The sequence below is a fragment of the Eptesicus fuscus genome, chromosome 6 (genome assembly GCF_027574615.1).
Source record: "Eptesicus fuscus isolate TK198812 chromosome 6, DD_ASM_mEF_20220401, whole genome shotgun sequence".
Lineage (NCBI taxonomy): Eukaryota > Metazoa > Chordata > Mammalia > Chiroptera > Vespertilionidae > Eptesicus > Eptesicus fuscus.
Window position 1 is genome coordinate 27,731,455 of NC_072478.1, and position 19,179 is coordinate 27,750,633.

General features: G+C 52.5%; 1 protein-coding gene across 3 annotated transcripts; it reads right to left on the reverse strand.

The window, feature by feature from the left end:
• Positions 1-3: 3 nt before the first annotated feature.
• HDGFL2 (HDGF like 2) lies at positions 4-17,601 on the reverse strand. 3 transcript variants are annotated; one of them, XM_054717494.1, is made up of 16 exons: positions 17,433-17,601; positions 14,959-15,035; positions 14,729-14,867; positions 7,878-8,069; positions 7,284-7,400; positions 7,100-7,177; positions 5,805-5,970; positions 5,589-5,664; positions 5,173-5,482; positions 3,853-3,956; positions 3,018-3,091; positions 2,786-2,856; positions 2,324-2,425; positions 1,839-2,049; positions 984-1,116; positions 4-537 (listed from the first exon to the last, which is right to left on the reverse strand). In XM_054717494.1, the coding sequence occupies exons 1-16, from the start codon at positions 17,502-17,504 to the stop codon at positions 435-437; spliced, it is 2,025 nt and encodes a 674-aa protein (XP_054573469.1). In that variant the 5' UTR covers positions 17,505-17,601; the 3' UTR covers positions 4-434. The 3 variants fall into 3 exon arrangements, with proteins under 3 accessions (XP_054573469.1, XP_008148827.2, XP_028015228.2); XM_008150605.3 differs by having other exon boundaries at positions 5-537; positions 5,173-5,488; positions 7,106-7,177; XM_028159427.2 differs by having other exon boundaries at positions 5-537; positions 5,173-5,488.
• Positions 17,602-19,179: the final 1,578 nt, after the last annotated feature.

Genomic DNA, 19,179 nt, shown 5'->3' on the forward strand with positions numbered 1-19,179 from the left:
TTTTCCTTTATTAGTTTTGGAAAGGCCTTGCACCCACCCCATTTCTTCACCATCAGGCCTGCCGGGCCAGGAACACCATTAAAACCAAGCTCACATTCACTGTATAGGGTGACACTATGGCTTAAACCCTTTGTCCCCAATAGGGCCCTTGACAGCTACAGACCTCTCCCCATTCTAGCCCAGCTGCACCAGTAACACTAGAAAACCAAGCCAATAAAAGTGATTTTTTTCATTAAAAAAACCCTTTATAGTCATTTCATGTTGGTTGGAAATCACAGAAATTGGGCAGAAAAAAACCCCCGAGGGACAAATACAAATGAAGAGCACAGCATCTCCCCAACAGTTCTCTGCTCCCTGGGCGGCCGGGAAGGAGTGGGGCAGGCCTATGGGCATCTACATGTCAGGCGGGGCCTGGCCGCCGGGCTGCCCGGGGCTCAGCTGTCCTCGTCGTCCAGGGACTCAGAGTCCACGTGCGCCCTCTGGCGCTCCTGCCGGTCCTTCCCAGGCCCGTCCAGGTCGGGGCCCTCCCTCGCGCTGCTGGTGAAGCACAGCACGGTGGGGGTGAGCAAACTGCCTTTCTGTCTGTCTATCTCCATCTACCACTGACAAACTAAAAGCCCTAGGCTCATCCCGCCGTGCCCAATGCAGTGGGTGTGTGTTGAACGGTCTGGGGTTCTCAGCAGGCCGCACATCAGACTCGAGGATGCTTGTGAAAGAGACTGCCTGCACCCACTCCTGGAGAGTTGGGAGGAAGCCACTGTCTCTAGGATCTGATCCAGAGCAGCTCAGCTCCCTCGACTGGGGCGTCCAGAGGGGTCTGCTGCTAGGGTAGGGGTGGGAGGCCAGCACATGGGGGCCAAGTCCCTGGGACCCTGACCAGGATAAGCAGCCCAGGCATCAGGGTGCCTTCTCAGCAAGTCGCCCCCCCGTCCCTGCTTTCTTAGAGTGTCACCCCCAGTGCCACAGCCCCCAGGGACACTTACTCATTGTGTAACAAGTCTTCAGAGGAGCCCCCCACCGGCCCCTCTTCCGAGTTCTGTCCTTCCTCCTGTTCCTTGTCCTCCATGCTCCCACCCTTCTGGGATGTGGCCTCACCATTCACTGAGGCTGAGAGATCTGGGGGAGGAAAGGGGGTCATACAACACTGTGGTGCTATTGCCCAGGACCCCTGACCCCTTCCTATTGCGAGCAGGTGGGAGAGCAAGCCAGCTTTGGGACAGGGAACCCTCGACACTCCTGAAGGACCCTGGCCCCACGTGGCCACAATCACCTCTACCTCCGTGCCTCCCAGTCGCATGGGGACTATCCGCTCCACCGGGCTACGGCTGGCTGCATGTGCTTCTGCAGCCAGCCCAGGCCCCTGAAGAAGGGAGGGGCCAGTAAATGAGTGCTGAGGCTGGGACAGAGGTAACATCCCGCTGGGCTAGCCCCCAGGCTGCTGAGGCTTCTTCAGCCGAGCCAACCGAACACCAGTCTGAAGGGCTGCTCTAAGCATCTGTCATCAGGATCAGGTGACCCCAGCAGGAACACCTCCCGCCCCAAAGGCCACTGTCCTTGCTGGAAACATCCTTTTTCCTCTCAGCTCACCCATGACCCTCTAGCCCCAGCCCAAGGCCTGTGCCTCACAGGCGTGCACACACACACACACACACACACACACACACACACACACACACAGCCTCCTACACTGCCTGACTCTGACAGTCCAGAGCCCGTGAGGGGCTTAGGTGTGTGCGTGCACCAGGCACCAGCTGCCTTGGGGACACAGCCAGGCCTGCGCAGAGAGCACCAGGACACACCATATTGTTATCAGGGGAGGAGCCCACCCAGCTCCTCACCAGCACTGGCCTCATCCTCCGCCCTCTCCGACGGGGCCTCCTCTCCAACCGGAGCCTCCTCAGGCTTCTCTGCCTCAGCCGGCTCCTTCTCTCCAGTCCTGGTTGCCTTCTGAATGGCTTCAATCTTTGGTCCCAGGACCCGAGACTTGAGCCGGGTGTAGACTTCCGCAGCCTTCTCCATCACCTCCTTGTTGGCCTTGTAACGGCGAATCTGCCCGCCAAGAGGCCTGGCTCAGGGACTGTAGTTGGCCTCATTCCCCCCCACCCCACCCAAGACCCTCCCTATTGCTGCCACCACCTGGGCACCTCCCACGGAGACTGGCACTCCCCTGGGCAGTCCACTGGCCCTCTCCTCGCCGACCAAGGGCAGCTGTGGCTAGGAACACAGGCTCCCCAAGCAGACTCCAGCCTGCTTCCAACCCTGGGCTCCAACTGTACCTTTTTCTTTTTCTTTTTCTTTTTTTTTTTTTCTTTTTCAACTGTACCTTTTTCAACGTGGCCACCACATCAGTGTTCTTCTGGAGGATATGTGAGGTCACCTGCAGGGTCCCAAGCTCCTCTAGTGCGTTCAAACACCTCTTCACATCCTGAGGGTGGGAAAGTAAGAAGTAAGGAGGGACAGCACCTAGGCGACCCAACAGGTCAGAGTAGGACACCTTGGGGCTTTCCCTGTGGAAAGAGCTGCCGAAAGACCCAGATTTGGAGGGTTCTTGGGGCCTGTCCACAGCGCCAGCTGGCAGGGACACTGAGCACTGCACATCAGGATGGCCCCAGCTGGGGACACACAATAAAAACAATGAACCCCCCACCCCGTCCCATCCACCCCGAGGAACCCCGGATTTGCCTCAATTTCTGGAGACTTCTAAGGGAGCTCTAGACATGAAGGGGTGGCAGGGACTGCTTCACTCAGAGAGAGTGGCTCCTTATGACCCCAAGGTGTGTCTTACCGGATTATCGACCTTGAGGGCGAACTTGATCTCGCTGTGCAGTTTCTGAAGCTTCTCCTCCACGGAAGGTTCTGTGGCCAGGAGAGAATGCACTGCCTGGGCCTAAGCTCCCAAACCGACTTGGCCACGGGCCTGAGCACTGTTATGTGACAGAAGCAACCTGCCCCCCTCCCGACCTCAGCAACCTTGGGCTGCAAGACCTTGGCAGCGACTGTGACAGCTGGGCCCTCACCTTTCTTCTTCTCAACCTTCCTGTCGGGTGGGAACCCCTCTGACCGCTTCCGGGTTCGTTCCACCTTCACGGGCCTGTGAAGACTCAATCCCTTTAGGCCTCTGACCAACATCCAGGAAGCCACCCTGCCCCAACCACTGCCATCCTCCCCAATAAGGGCCGGGAGCTACAGAAGAAAACCTTTAGGAGGCCCCAAAGCTGTGAGGATGCGTCAGGGACCATCGAGACCTGGTCTAAGACAGACACCTAGGACAAACCATTTGAAAACTCAAAGTTCTGTCTTTGTTTTTTTATATGTGGCTGAGGGTTAGTGTCTAGTATGTAAGACCCAGAGAATGAGTTATAAAAAGGCGATCCACTTGGATACTCATAGACAACAGCAACACTCGTTAACACGGTTCCAGTTCTATACTCTACTTGGCAGTCAGGCTGCAAGTTCCCAGTGGACAAATTCCAACCAATGGCTGGAATTCCACTTCAAAATGTCGGAGAGATGTGCTGGCCCCACACCTGAGTGGGTCTCGGACTTAAAAAGCCTGAGAACCACTGATCTGGGGACAGTTCCCCCCTTTGGCACTATTGACATCAGGGCCAGGTCATTCTCTGGGGGTGGCCATCCTGCACACTACAGTGTGTTGAGCAGCATCCCTGGCCCCCATTCACTTGATGTCTGGAAAACCCCAGTCAAGGACCACAATCCTGAACAGGGGACACTTCAACAGGATCTGTTTACCAAACTAAATTTGGACACCCAGCCCCTCCAATGAGGAGTGAGAACCTGGGGACCAGGATGGGCCTCGGGGAGCTATGACAGACAGGCTAAGTGAGTGCTGACCTGGATCGGGGCTTCTCCTCAGGGCGCCCTTTCTTCTCCTTCTGGCTGGGTCTCTTCACAGGCTCTGTGCTTTGTGGCTGCAACTTCTTGGCTGATTTCTTCACCTGCAGCAGCAAAACAGAGGGGCTGGAGTGGCAGGGGCTGGCTCTGAACTCCTGAACTATCCCCCTTGGGAAGACACTTCCTGCCACCACCTTCACATTGCTGGGCGCTGGTAGAATGGACAGGATGGAATGGGAAAGGTCCCCGTGTCCCATCCATCCCTGGCAGCAGATCTCAGGCTCTGAAAGGACCATCACAGTGGGGCAGCCCTTTGTATTCCTTCTTCCAAGCAGGACACTTCCTGAGGCAGAGAACTTGGTCCCCCTTTTGGGACAAGGGAAAGCGACTGGGAGAGAACGGGGTGTTGTCAGGCTTTCTCCATTCCCACATGAAGTGGGATCCTGGGTCTAGAACGTGATGGACCTTGGAAGTCAGACTCTCGGATTCAGGCCCACACCAACACATGGTACTTGATTGTCACCACTGCTCCTCGCTGGCATCAGAGTCCTCCTGACTGCTCCCATGCTCACCCCACAAACTGTTACTCCATAGTGGCCAGAGGACACATGTGAACATCTAAGTCACATCCACCCCTTGTCTGCATACAGCCCTTCAGGTCTCCCACCTCCCTCAGGGTAAAAGTCTAAGTCCTCCCCACTGTCCACAAGGCCCTGCACTTCCTGTCTCCATTCCCTCCCTGCCCTCACCTTCTTTTCTCCCCCTGGCTCACTCTGATCCAGCCATGCAGGCCTTGTTCTTCCTCCAACATGCCAGGCATAATCTTGCCCCAGGACCTTTGCACAGGCTATGCTCACAGTCTAGGATGTTGTTCTCCAAGTTATCTTCCCACATCACCTCCCACTTAACTCAGATCCCTACATATCATCTTCTCAACTGATGCCTTTAGGGTCTACCCCATTTAAAATAGAAACCCTCCCATCTCAACACTTCATGTCCTTCCCTTCGCCTTACTCTTCTTAGCACAGAACGCTCTGGAAAGCACCATGTAACATTTTAATGTTGTCTACTCTTTCTCCCTCCCTCGGATATCAGCTCCTTAACATCAGGGGTTTCTGTGTGTCACTCACTGCTTTACCGCCACACCCCCAGCACCCAGAACAGTGTCTAGTACACAACAGGTGCTCAATAAACATGCTGGATAAAGGAATGGACTTGCTTGAAGGGGTGGGTGTTAGGGAGAAGCCTCTTCAGTTATCCATGTTTCCCCATCACCCCCCCCCCATGGGGCTACCAAGACCCCCACCAAGTTGGGCGCACCTCTCTCTCCAGCTCAGCCTCCGGCTCCGAGTCAGAGGAGGACTGGGGCCCCCGTCCCCGACCCTTCCGGCCACGCTGCTTCCTGACGGGCTCTTCCTCATCCCTGACCTCATCGCCGCTGCTTCCCCCACTGCCCCCTTGCAGGGCTTCCCCACGCTCAGCCCGTTCACGCCTCCGCTCCTTCTCTTCCTTCTCCTGCTCCCGTAGCCGCCGCAGCTCTTCCTCCTGCTCCCGGCGCCGCCGGGCCTCCAGCTCACGTCGCCGTTCTTCATCACGGCGCTTCCACTCGCTGATTCGGTCTACCTCCTCACTGTCGCTGGGGGTGCAGGCCAATTAGAGAAGGGGCCTGGTCCTCAGAAGGCACTGTTCCAGACCCACCCACAGCCTGGCTGAGGATCCTACCAGAAGCAACCCACCTGTCACTGCTTGAGCTGCTCGGGGGCCGTTCAGGCTTCGGTTTCCGCCCGCGGGGTTTTGGGGGAGGCTTCTCAGCTACGAAAAAGGAAGGGGTGGCCTTCTTCTGCACGGTCCTCCAGGCGGGGCAAGGGGCCCCCACAGGCCAGCCCAGAGGCGAGGGCCCATGTGGGGCAGGCCCCAGGGAACCAGGTCAGAACCAGTGCCAGCTACCCTACCTGGCTTCCTGCTCCTGGGAGGTTTCTTTACTGACACGTCGGAGTCTGAGGAGGAGGACGAGGAGGCCAAAGAGGAGGAAGAGGCTGACCTGGCCACGGCCACTGGCTCACCTTTGACCCCTTCAGATTCCGGTTTGGAGTCTGAGTCAGAGGCCGATGGCGGCTTCTGGAAGAGGCCGGGGCATGGAGGTGAGAGAGCAGACCCCAGCACCCCTTATAGCCCCCAACCCACAAAATTTCACCTCCTCCAAATTAAAAAAGCCTTTTTAGGCTTAGAATCACAGGCAGCCCTGGATGTGCCTACAGCTGCCTGATCCTTCACCCTGGTCACAGGGCATAATCTCCCCAGACCGCCCTCCTCCTGGGTGAAGTGCAAGGATTTTCCCCAGTGGCAAGAGCTTTTTAAAATCTTGCCTGGAGGCCCAACCAGATGCGCTGCCCTCTTCCACTATCTCTGTCCCCGAGCTCCTGAGTTCCCGGCACACACTTGTACATGCACACTCACACCCACGTTTGTACATGCACACACTACACATAACGCTTGTATATAACTCGTAGATAGCTCATACGTGCCAGATAACACACTCATATACGTGCACACACCATACATGCACACTTGTGCGGATATGCACATGCTCATACACACACGTGCACATACAATTCATATATTAATACAAACACTCATACACACACAACACACAGCTTTCTCTCTCTCTCTCTCTCTCACACATACACACACACACACACACACACACAACAACTAAGAGTGCTTCACTCTCTTCTGACGCCAACACCTGTAAAAGACAGGAGCCGCAAAAATAAGTCATCTGCTCAGGGAAGTGCTCTGCACACATGGTACTCAGAAACTAGGGGCTGAGGCCATCAGTGAAGCCAGAGGTGGAAGTCGGCAGTCCCCTGGCCTACGCCCTATCCTCCTCCAAAGAGGACCCCACTCTAATTGTGGACAGTGGTTGGTGACCTTGGAGAGAAGCTCTAAGAGTTTCTCCCAGGTGAGCATGAAAAAAGAAAAACCACCTCTAGCCTGGCTGGTGTTGCTCAGTGGTTGAGCGTCAACCCAGGAACTAAGAGGTCACCAGTTTGATTCCTGGTCAGGGCACATGCCTGGATTACAGGCTCAATCCCCAGTAGGGGGCGTGCAGGAGGCAGCCAGTCAATGATTCTCTCTGATGTTTCTATCTCTCTCTCCCTCTTCCTTCCTCTCTGAAATCAATTACGATATATTTAACAAAAATAAAGAAAATGAAAACAAACTTTAAAAAAAACACACAACACACCTCTACCTTTTTCTTCCGTCCTGCCAGGGGACCCCGCCGTGGCACCCGAACCATGGCTTTCTTCTCAGGGGTGAAATCCTGGGCAGAGAGAAGAGAGCTGAACAGAATTCAACTGGCTGGCCACTGCGTGGCTCCCACCTGTGCATCTCTCCCCACCCACCCAAGGAGCAAACCACCTGCTCACCTGGTCACTGGTCTTCTCTGACTCAGATGAGCTTTCAGAGTTCTCCTCCTCAGATGGGGACACACTAGCCTGATCCAGGTCACTGGAGGCCTTCCGGGCTCGTTTTGAGACTGACATCTGGAGGGAGAGCAACCCAAACAGACCAGAAAAGCATATGTGCTCAACAGAGCAGTCTCCCACCTGACCCCTCTTATTCTGGGAAAGCTCAAACTCTACAACAGGGGTGGGGAATTCTGGCCCGAGCCGTATGAGGCCCAAGAAATCATTTGGTCTGACCTGCCAAGGCATTAGGGGTCAGTTCATTAAATGTTTGACCAAATATAGCAGGTTAATTTTTAAGTGGATAATTTTGTCTGGCCCAAGAATGATGTTATAAGTATCCAAGTAGCCCTTGGCAAAAAAATGGTTCCCCACCCCTGCTCCAGAACTTTTAACGAGGTCAACTGGGACCCTTCGAGAATCTGATTAAAAAAACAGGAGTGGGTAAGTAAGATGCAGGATGCAACTTCAGGCTGGAAGGAGAAAGAGTCAGGGCATTGCTGGGCTACCAGCCCCTCACACAGGCCAGGTGTATCTGCCCCACCCCACCCCTACCTTCAAGGTTGATGCTTTTCGCTTCAGACTGCTGTTGTCACTGCTCTTGTCTGAGTCCGAATCACTCTCCATCCTGTCGCTGGCAGCTGCAGCAGTCACGGCTGTAACAGTCATGACTCCCCTGTCCTCGTCGTCCTCACTCCTGCCTGCTGTGTCAGCTTCAGGGGCCTCACTGTCAGAAGAACTCACCGGCTGGGAGGAGGGGGCAGAGACAGTGAGTCATTCTCAGGCTTGAGTGGATTTCCCAACTAGGGCACCCAGAGGACAGCACCCACCAGTGGCAGTGTCTTAAGTGCCAGCTTTCCCAATAGGGAAATTGAGGCCCAGAAAGCCCTGAGAACTGAGGCAGGAGGCTGAGATGGACAAAGCTATGATTCAAGCACTGTGGGGCTCATGGCAAAACCCTGGGCAAGTGACTTAAGCCTCTCTGTACCTCAGTTTCAATGAGGATGTCACCACTTTGGCCTCACAGGGCTCTCACAAGGATGAGACACAAGTGGTATGTGATGTACTTAGGGCAGTGCCCAGACTGGCAAGAGATCCATCAAGGCTTGCTTCTTATTGCTATTATTATTATTCTCATAATTAAGAGAAGGAAGCTGACCTAACACAGGGCTTAAACTTCAAGGCACTGCTATTTCTGCTTTACTCCAAATTCCAACAGAATGGAATACTATTCAGCCATAAAGAGGGATGAAGCTCTGACACAACCTTATGTGTGGCGTTTGTTCTATTTGAACCATATGCTAGGCTCATTTACAACTCACTTTTGGGAGGAGGTACCGGGTGCCAGGCACTGTGCTAGGTAGATGGTAAGCACACAGATATGAACAGAATATGCCCCTGGGGAGCTTACAATCTAATGGGAGAAACCAACCACAGCCACCTGGACAGGCCAATGCCACACTGTGGTGAAGGGCAGCAATGAAGGTATCAGCACACGAGTGGGAAGGATCAGAGAGAGGTGTACTCCAAGTGGTGGGAGTATTTTGCACTGGGAGGGGGACCTCAGAAGACATGACATTTTAGCTGAGAGTTTGTCCTAAGCATGCAAAGGGTGTTAGGGGCTAGACGCATTTGGAAAGACAGGATTGGCATACGTGAAGGTTCTCCTAAGGAATCTGGACAAGTGTGGGGGGCGCGGGGAGGCACAGCGAAAGAAAAGAAAATGACAGCAGAGAGGCTGGGAGGTTAGGCCGGGCCAGGTGAGGCAGGAGTTATCAAGGCTGGAGATCAGGCAGATGGCACAGTGATAGGCCACAGGGCTTTCTCGGGTCCCTTTTTAAACTTCTGTATGTTTTGTTTGTGTGAGGAAAATGGATGGGGCCCGATCGTATTTAGCCATCATTCAGTCATTCAATGAACGTCACAGAATACCTACTATATGCCTGACCCTGTGCTGGGGCTAGAGACGAGTAAGACAGGGTCCCTGCCCTTGGGGACCTCATAGTCTAATGGGGATACAGACAAGTAAATGCAATTACAACACAGCAAGAGGGGGGACACCCAGCCAAATCCAAGGGTAAAATCTGACCAGGGCCGAGGCCGGTTTGGCTCAGTGGATAGAGCATCGGCCTGCGGACTCAAGGGTCCCAGGTTCGATTCCGGTCAGGGGCATGTACCTTGGTTGCGGGCACATCCCCAGTGGGGGATGTGCAGGAGGCAGCTGATCGATGTTTCTCTCTCATCGATGTTTCTAACTCTCTATCCCTCTCTCTTCCTCTCTGTAAAAAATCAATAAAATATATTAAAAAAAAAAAAGAAAGAAAGAAAATCTGACCAGGTTTTTTCACAGTATGTACCTCTTTTCTAAATAACTCATTTTTTTTTAATAATAAGATTGAGATTCTTAAAAGCCACATTCTCTGGAATCATGTGGAAACAACCCAAATGTCTATATACTGACGAATAAATAAAATGTGGGATAGCTATAGAATGGAATACTATTCATCCATAAAAAGGAATAAAGCTCTGACACACGCTAACCAACACGAGTGAACCTTGAAACCATGCTCAGTAAGAGAAGCCAGATACAAAGGCCAAATATATGATTCCATTCATATGAAATGTCCACAATATGCAAATTCATCAAAACAGAAAGTAGGTTAGTAGTTCCTAGTGTTTGGAGGAGAGAATCGAGGGTGACTGCTAATGAAGAAGGTGGTTTCTTTGTGGGGTGATAGGAATGTTCTGGAATCAGATAGTAGTGATGGTTGCACAACATTGTGAAAGTATTAAAAGCCAGTGTACTGTATGCTTTAAAATTCTGAATTTTATGTTATGTGAATTTTACCCCAATTAAGAAAAAAAGACAGTACCCCAAAAAAGCCCCATTCTCTTGGTGTGATGACAGTTGGAGCTCAATGGATTGGAGCAGGGCATGCACGCTGACCAAGAAAAAAGCGAGGACCAAAAGGGCATGAGGACAGAAGAGGGCTGTACCAACGGGACGAACTAAGTGAGACTAGAAAGAGGAGCAAGGAGAGGCGGAGGTTTGTGTGGCTGGGTGGCCAGAAGGAGGGAAGAGGGGTCATGAACAGCTGGACAGGGGTAGAGGCCAAGTCCCAGCAGCACATCAAAATAGAAGAGAATGGAAATGTGAGAGTAGAAGTGTGGGCGCCACAGCTAGACCAGGGACAACAGTGACACAGGAAGGACCGAGTGGATGGAATGGCCGGGAGGGGACTCAGTCTGCCATTACTTCCCCACTCCATGCTCACTCTGTATACAAAGCCACACTCTTCCCTCTCTGAGAAATTGAAGTCATAAGCCCTCCCAGCCTTCACCACAATCCCTACTTAACAGGAGAGAAAAATGAGAATCATGTGTTGACAGGACTTGGCAGCTCAGCACCAAACACCTTTTGTCTCCCTTGAATCACTGTGACCTTAGGCAGGGAGGCAGGGCCTTGTCTGTATGGTTGACAAGATTAAAAAGTATAAAACTAAGTAGGTTTAGGCCCAAACCTAAAACGCTAGAAGAATCGCGCCTTTATGGTGGGTTTCGGTCACACTGTCCTCCAGGACTGAGGAGCACCACTGGTAAACAGAGAAAGGAGATGCTACCCCGTTTGTCACTGAGAGAGTAAGTGACTAACTGGCTGGTTCAAAGATCTTTTGCAAGCGTTACTCAAGTGCAAACCACCAAACAATGAGTTCATCACCTCTCTCTCTTCCCCCCTCCTCTCTTTCTCTCTCTGTGTGTAACTTGTGGAAGCTGTTATTCTCATTGTGCAGATGAGAAAAAAGCTGGTGTGACAAGATAGCACAGCAAGTAAGTGTCAGAGCTGGGATGCAAGGCACGTTCACCTTGGCCACTAAGCCTGGGTCCTGCACACAGCTAGTGCTTATTAGATGCCTCCTCACTTCCAGAAGCTCTTGATCAACTGTGCCTCCATGGCCCAGTCAGGTGATTGGGATGAATGGGCATGGTCCACAATTAGGGAAACTGAGACTCTGGAAGCTAAGTGACTTGCCCTATACTGTGCTTGTGGGTAGAGCCAGGAACTCTGATCTGGGTCAGCCCGTGGTCTCTAAGTGCCTGCCAGCAACGGTTTTGAGAACTCTGATCCATGTGGAGAAGTTGGGGGACATTTGGACACCCAGTGGCTAAGTAAGTGAGATGAGCACTCATTTCTCTCAACATCTTAATGAATCTGGATGTGAAGCAGATGGAAAGGGAAGGTCAAATCCAGCCTGGATGCCAAAACCGGTTTGGCTCAGCGGATAGAGCATCAGCCTGCGGACTGAAGGGTCCCGGGTTCGATTCCGGTCAAGGGCATGTACATTGGTTGCAGGCACATCCCCGGTAGGTGGTGTGCAGGAGGCAGCTGGTCGATGTTTCTCTCTCATCAATGTTTCTAGCTCTCTATCCCTCTCCCTTCCTCTCTGTAAAAAATCAATAAAATATATATTTTTTAAAAAATTCAGCCTGGCCTCCTCATTCCCAACTACTATCTTGCACTTACAAAGTACCTGACACACATTTGCTCACTTGAACCTAGGTTCAGGTGTCCACAGCACTGCTCTTTTTTTTTTTTTTAATAGATTGTTACTGATTTCAGAGATGGATAGATAGAAACATCAAGGATGAGAGAGAATCATAGATCAGCTTTCACCTGCATGCCCCCACTGGAGATCGAGCCCACAACCCGGGCATGTACCCTGACCAGGAATCGACGTCCTGGGTTCAGGAGTTGATGCTCAACCACTGAGCCACACTGGCCAGGCAAGCAGGCTAATTTTTAAGTTGATAATTTTGTATGGCCTACGAATGTTATCAATATCCAAATGGCCCTTGGCAGAAAAAAGGTTCCCCACCCCTGATGTAGAGGTTATTCTTGGGGCCTTCCTCCTCATCCTCCAGGCCCTTACCATGGCTTCTATCAGCCAGAGGGAAAATAATTCACCCTGGAAGGCGGGAGGCCTAGGTTTTAGCCCCAGCTCAACTCTAACCAGCTTGAGAACCTTAGATAGATCCCCTTAGCTCTTCCTCTATCGGTGACCAGATACATTAAATGGCATCCTTCTAGGTCAACGGTGTTCAACCAAGGGTGACTTTGTCCCTCATTTGGCAATGTCTAGAGACATTCTGGTTATCATGATGGGGTGCTCCTCATACTGAGTACATGGGGGCCAGAGATGCTGCTCAACATTCCATGGTGCCCAGGACAGCCCCCCACAAAAAAGTCTCAGATTCCAGCTAGGTCCCTCTGGGCAATCAAGTGAACTCTCTGGGCCTTAGTTTGCTCATCTGTAAAATGGGGAAAGTGCCACTGGCCCACCCCACTCTAGGATTACTGTGTGGATCAAAAGACAATGAAGTTGGAACCATAGCAAGATACCATTTTTCACCTCCTGGCTTGGCCAAGGGATGTGGAACAGGCCTTGCCATACACTCCTGGTAGGAGCACCAGATGAGTTAAGGCTGTCAAAAAGAATGAGGCTATTCTCTGCATGTTGCCATGGGCCAATCATCAAGATATATTATTGGAGGGATAAAGCAAAGTAGAGAATTATATGCTTTAAAAAAGAAAGCTATAGGTTTTTATATGAATAAAAAATCCTGAAAGGATATATAAGGAACTGGTAGCTGTGGCTGTCTTAAGAGGAAATGGAAACAGAGTGACCAGGAGGCAAGAATGACTTTTCACTGTATGCCCCTTTTGTACCTTCTCAATTTTGTACCATGACACTATATTCCCACTCAAAATGTAAAAATAAACTGCAAACTTAGAGGATGAAGAAAGAGACTGTTCAGGTACCCATAAAGCAATGACTCTAAGTCTGTTGACTGGCTCCACCAGAAGCATCTAGGATGATGCATGGGAAGAAAAACCCCAAGGTCCCCAAACCTCAGCCCTAAACTACTATACCTAAACCTCTAGGGGAGTAGGGGTGAGGTTCAGGGATCTAGATTTTAAACCGATATTCCATCTGTAGGCATAGACTGGTTAGAGAACCAAACAGCAGCGATAAGCTCTCACACTCAGAGCTACTCCTCAACATGGGGAGCCTGTACGGGCCTAGTTTAATGTCAAGGTCATACCATTTTTGAGTTCTGTTTCCTCGAGGGCAAGCATCTACACAGTACTCAGCAAGCTGTGGGTGTGCAATAAATATTAAATGGAGTGATGATTCATCAGGAGACAATAAGCTTAGGATATAACCAAACAGAACTTGAGATGGAGCCAGAAAAAGATCTCATGAAACTCAACTACTTTAAAGACCTTCCGATTCCCAGTTAGGGACATGCAAAGCAAAGGAAAAGAGTGGGTATCAAAGCAGGGGGACTTCTGTCTCCCAGACCCATCATTGGAGGTAAAAGTCAAATACCCCCCAACATGCACTAAATATGTGAGCCTGGTCCATCTGTTGAGTGAACCCTGAATTCTGGGCCGTGAGCTCCTGGAAGGCAAGAAGTGTGTCAGTCATTTTGAATTCCTGGTCCCTAGCTGTGTGCAGGTGTCAGTACAGGAGTCTGCTGGATCTGTTGGTGGACTGAGCCACAGGAGGCACACCCAAACCATCTGAAGATCCAAAGTTCTCAAGCAGGACCTGGCCCCACAGAACCAAGCCCTCTCCAACTCCTGCTTCCCTCCCCGCAGACCTTGTTGGTAGTACTTTTTCTTCCTACCAGCCAAGCTCTGCCCCCTTCGGTCAGTTTGCTCCCAGCCAATCTTGAGCCCACCCATCCTGAGGCCAGGCTACTCCGCCTCCCCACGCCACCCACAGAAACCCCAAAAGCAGTGGTTAACAACAGAGTGGAGAACCCCAGCCTAGCCTCCCCTCATCTGCATCTCACCCCAAAATACCCAGAGCAAGACACCCCTCTGCCATCCTTCTGCAGCCTTCCACAGCTTTCTATGAATTTAACTTCAACTTTCCTAGATCTTTCCCTTCCCTGAATGTTTTCAGATACCGATTTGCCACTAAGATGTCATCTCTATGATCCCTGGCATTTTTTTCCACCTAAGAAAGAATTCTCACATGTACTAACTGCTGTCTTTTTCTGAGTCTAAAATCTGGCAGTAATGGCAGAAGTGGGAGTTATTATTAAAAGGAAAAATGTTTTCCTTAGAAAACAAAAGGGAGGATGCTCCTGGCACCGAGTGGGTGGGGGCCAGGAATGCTGCCTAACACTCTATAGTGCCCATGTCGCCATCCCCGCCCCACACACAGAACGATCCAGCCCAGATTGTCAGTAGTACCAAGGGGGAGAAGCTCTGTCCCAGAAGCCTCTCCTTTTTCTATGAGACAAGCTAAGGCTACTTCGTCTCCAGTGCATGTGAGCATCACCTGACTTGGCTCTGCAGACCCCACGACAGCTGTCCCCAACCCCCAGGTACTCACCAGAGAGGCAGTGTAACTGGCGTGGGGATTGTTCTGGATCTCCCACAGTCCCTCATTGAAGCCTTTCCTCTTGTTGGGTTTCCCGTACTTATCTTTCCACTTGTCGTAGGGAAATAGGTCTTTGGGTCCCAGGAAGGCTCTGGAAAGAGAAACCACAGCCGGTAGTAGGTGAGCCAGGCCACCCTGGGAGGCACCCCTGGGGGAAATCAAGGCCAGTGAGGGACACTTACGTTTCGTGTGTACCAAAGAAGAAGATGGGGTACTTGTTGGGTGGGGGCTTCACAGCACCATCAGCGATGTCATCAATCTGCAGTGAGAGGCCAGTAAGGGGGTAGCCGAGGGGCAGGGCAACTTCACCCACTAACCCAGAAAATCACCCAGAAATTAGCCAAGTTACTTAAGGGAAAGCATGCTGGGAGAAAGGAAGCCTTCAACCTAGGAAAATGCATCACCTTCCAGTTAGGCATCTGCATTCCTGTGTACCCTGCCCCCGCCCTCCCCCCCCCCCATTGCATATTTATCCCCTCCTCCACACACAGGGTGGCCCCCAAGGTAGATGCTTCACCTGAGCAAAGCCAAAAATAGTCCTCTGAGCAGCCGGGGGTGGGGCCAAGCTCAGCTTCTTTGAACTACCAGGGCCCTCCCACAAGAACCCCTCCCTCAAAGAGGGGATTGGGTGGTGGGGTTGTTGGTCTCCAAGAGGCTGCAGCAGGCAGCTCCAAGGATGCAGAAGGTGGGGGGTGGGCTGCAGGAGACAGGCCCTGAGCATCCAGGAAGTCCCACCCTCCCCTACAGGCCCATGGGCTCTAGCAGCTGTCAGTCACATCCCACAGGAGGTTAGCAGCCCCTTCACTTCCAATCAGGTGCTTGGAAATGTTCAGGGCTGAACAGAGCCAGCTGGAAGGGGGTTGGAGAGGGAGAAGCTGGTACTCTGGAAAGAAGGGAAGTGCCCATAAAGTTTCATTGCTCTGGTGCCCCCCAAGAAAATAACAGCGAGCAAATCAGGTTAAAATGGGTTATCTGGTCCCCGTTAATTCCTTAACATTCTTTTCAATGCCTGGGGACTACTGAGATCTTCCCTGCTCCCCTCACTCAGCTTCCTTCCTCAGTTTTATAGGCTACTTTTCAAATCCTTGGCCCTGGGTTGTGGATCTCTGGCATCCATCTCAAGCATCACACTCCCACACAGAAGCATCCCCAAACTCCATCACCCTGAGCTGAGGCCCAGCCCAACATGCCTTCCAGGCCATCTTCTGCTCTGGCCTCACCCAGGGCCTGCCTCTGAGCTCACGGCCCAGACATCCTAGTAACAGCACCAGGTCTCTGGGCAGTGGTCCCTGAGCCTCTCCTGACATCCTATGGTGGCCTCCCTGCACCCAAACCCCCAGCCCCAAGTGCTGACCTTCTGCTTACTTCCACCCATAGGGAGGGAAGGTCCAGGCTGAAATCTCCAGCCATCTCACAGTACTGTTCTGGCAACTCCTGAACTCCTATTCTAGTCAAATCTTCAGCCTCATCATTTCACTGTCCCCTGCTGCTGCCTGAGCCTCTTACTCCCAACCCCCAAACCCCTTCAGTCCTACCAAGCATATTCTACCAATCTCAGCCCTGGGCAACTTTGGCCCTAAGACCTAGGGTTGACAATAACCTCCAGATCCTCTTCCACACGGACCTACCCTGAACAGTCCCTGGAACTTCATTCTGCAAATCTGATAAGGGACCCTAGGCTCAGGACTACCTTTCAGACCTGGATGGAATCCTTAGACCACCTGGATTCTTTGGACCACAGCTTCCTGCAAAGGGGGTCCCCAAAGTCCCCTTGGCCCAGCCCCCTTCCTCCTCATATGCTCTCTTTTGGAACCAATCCCCCTTTGCAAGGGGCTAGTCTCTGATTCAAGCATCTTGGGAGGACTACCACACCCCAAGCCCTCCTTCCAGCTTCCTCCACCAAGCTCTTCGAATGGGGGAGAGTCTCCCCAAACAAGTCTTATTCCAACCTCTAATGTCCCAGACATTATCAGATCAAGTCTCTCAGCTCCAGTGACCTTATGAGCAGAACCTCCAGCCCTCGCCTCCCTCAGCCTTGATCCTCAAGCCTTTCTCCCTTACTGCACCCCTCACCCCCAGCCACCCTCACAACTTGGCTTCTCATGGCTTCCCCAATGAGGTCCTTCAGTGTGGGACGTGCCCTTTCCATCAATTTGATCACTCTCCTCAAATCCCCCGGTCCTCAGTTCCCCTCAGACTCACGGATCTCCCTCAAACTCGAACCATGCCCGCTCAGGGCCCAGATCGCTAAAACCCAACATCCTTCAACTCTGGGACTCCCGAAGCACAGGTACCTCAGCCCGGGACCCCCAGACCCGCGGCTTGCTTTCCTCAGGTCTGGGGCCCAAAAAAACACGGCGTGCGAGTCCCTCAGGCCTGGGACCTCCCCAGACCCCCGGCGTGTGTGTGCCCCAGAACCAGGGTCCCCCAGACCTCTCGAGCACACAAGGCCCGAGGCTCCCCAGGCCCCCGGGCCCGAAGCTCCCAGACACCAGGCGTGTGGTATTTCAGGCCCGGGACCCCCAGACTTCCAAGAACGCGGGTTCCTCAGACAAGGGGCCCCCCAGAACCCGGGCGCACGAGTCTCTCCGGCCCTGGCCGTCTACTGCCCCACCCCCCCCACCCCCCGCCTGGCATATCTCCCGCGCGGCCTCACCCGGGCCGGCCAGTGCGGGTAGCCCTTCATCTTGGCAAACACCAAGTCCCCGGGCTTGAAGGCGTGCGGCATGCTGGCGGCGGGAAGCCCAGGCCGCGGGAAGCGGCGGTAGCGGCAGCGGCGGCAGCGGTGGAGGCGGCAGCGGGAGGCGAAGCCGGGGGCGGGAGCAGGGAACGAAGGGGGCGGAGACGGTCGCTTGGGCAGCGGCCGGCGCGTGCTTATTGGACTGCGCGCTGCCGCCGGATGTCCCACCTTCCTGCCGTCACCGGCGGGAGACAAGGTCGCTCAGAACCACGTGCCGGGATAGAGGAGCGCAGAGACCAATGAGAAGAGGGGGTTGGAGATCACGTTAACGGGATTGGATAACGGGTAGAGCCGAGGGGCGTGACCCAGAGGCCTAATTGAAGGGAGAGGAGGTTATGGGAGGTGAAAGGGCAAAGGGGGAAGGAGGGAAACCGAGGCGGTCAGGAGCCGGGTGGAGAGCTGCCAGACTTAGGGGCGGAGCTTAGGGTAGAGGGGCGGGCCATGGGCCGCCATAGTAGGAGGGGCTTTATGTGGGAGGCAGGCCATTGGATACCACAGAAAAGAAGGCCCAATCAATATAGGCGGCGGGTTGTTTGATAGCCTCCACTCCCAGAGGCGGGGCTTAAGTGCGAGTTGCAGGCCGTTGGATGCCAAACAAGAAGTCTCTCAAGGTAGGGAGCGGCCATTGACTACCACAGAAGGCGTGGCTTAAGCATCTGTCCACCACTGGATATCGTAAGAGAGGAAGTGCAAAATAGGGAGGTGCCTTGGCCTACCCCCCAGGGGGCGGGGCTTAGGAGAAGGAGCGGACCATGGATGGGGGGGTTCTTAGGTTAGACAGCCAGAAAATGCACAAAACACTTAGAAAAAGTTTATTGAACACCATGTGCTAGAGCTACAAAGTACCCAATCTATATTGATTCATTCAAGAAAAATGTTTTGAGCACTGCATGGCCAAGTTACTTAATGGCTTTGTGTCTCAGTCTACCCACCTGTAAAATAGAACTCATAATGTACTCATCTGATAGGGGCACGAGGATTAAATAACTTCACGCCTAAGGCGCTGGCAACTGTGCCTGGCATTAGGAAGTACTGGCAGCATTAGGTATTGTTAGCCTGTCCTCCAAGAACTCAATGTTAAATAAAAGAATTTAACTTCCACGGCTGAATGTCTTTTTAACAGAAATGGTTTAGCTTTGGCCTGTGTGGTGGGGCGTCTTCTGGAGCACGAAATGGTTGCCTGTTCGATTCCCAGTCAGGGCACATGCCCTGGTTGGGGGCTCGATCCCCGGTAGGAGGCGTGCAGGAGGCAGCCGATGGATGTTTCTCTTCCTTTCTCTCTAAAAATCAATTTTTAAAAAAAATATTTTAAAAAAAAAAAAAGGCCATAGCTAGTAAAAAAATAATAATTATTATTAGAAGAATTAGGAGGAGGAGAAGAAGTAGGAAAGAAGAAGAGGAAGAAGAGACCCATTTTGGGGTATGGAGTCTAAACCACCAGCAGCATAGCTTGGTAGGAAAGACATGACCATACATCTTGGAGCTTGCAAGCATTTTTACGCATCAAGTAGGAAAAAGGGGAAAGGAAGATGTAAGCAGTTTGATGAAAGAACTTACATTAGTTGCCCAGATGGCATTGCTCAGTGGTTGAGCCTCTACCTGTGAACAGGAGGTCATGGTTCAATCAATACTGGGCTTGATCCCCAGTGTGGGGCGTACAGAA

Coding starts and splice junctions, on each gene's coding strand:
- HDGFL2 (XM_028159427.2), bottom strand. CDS start 17,504: ATGCCGCACGCCTTCAAGCCCGGGGACTTGGTGTTTGCCAAGATGAAG. Junction 5,971..7,099: donor GACGGAAGAAAAAGGTAGAG/GTGTGTTGTGTG, acceptor GGCCTCTTCCAG/AAGCCGCCATCGGCCTCTGA. Junction 2,050..2,323: donor TGGTGGCCACGTTGAAAAAG/GTACAGTTGAAA, acceptor CTTGGCGGGCAG/ATTCGCCGTTACAAGGCCAA.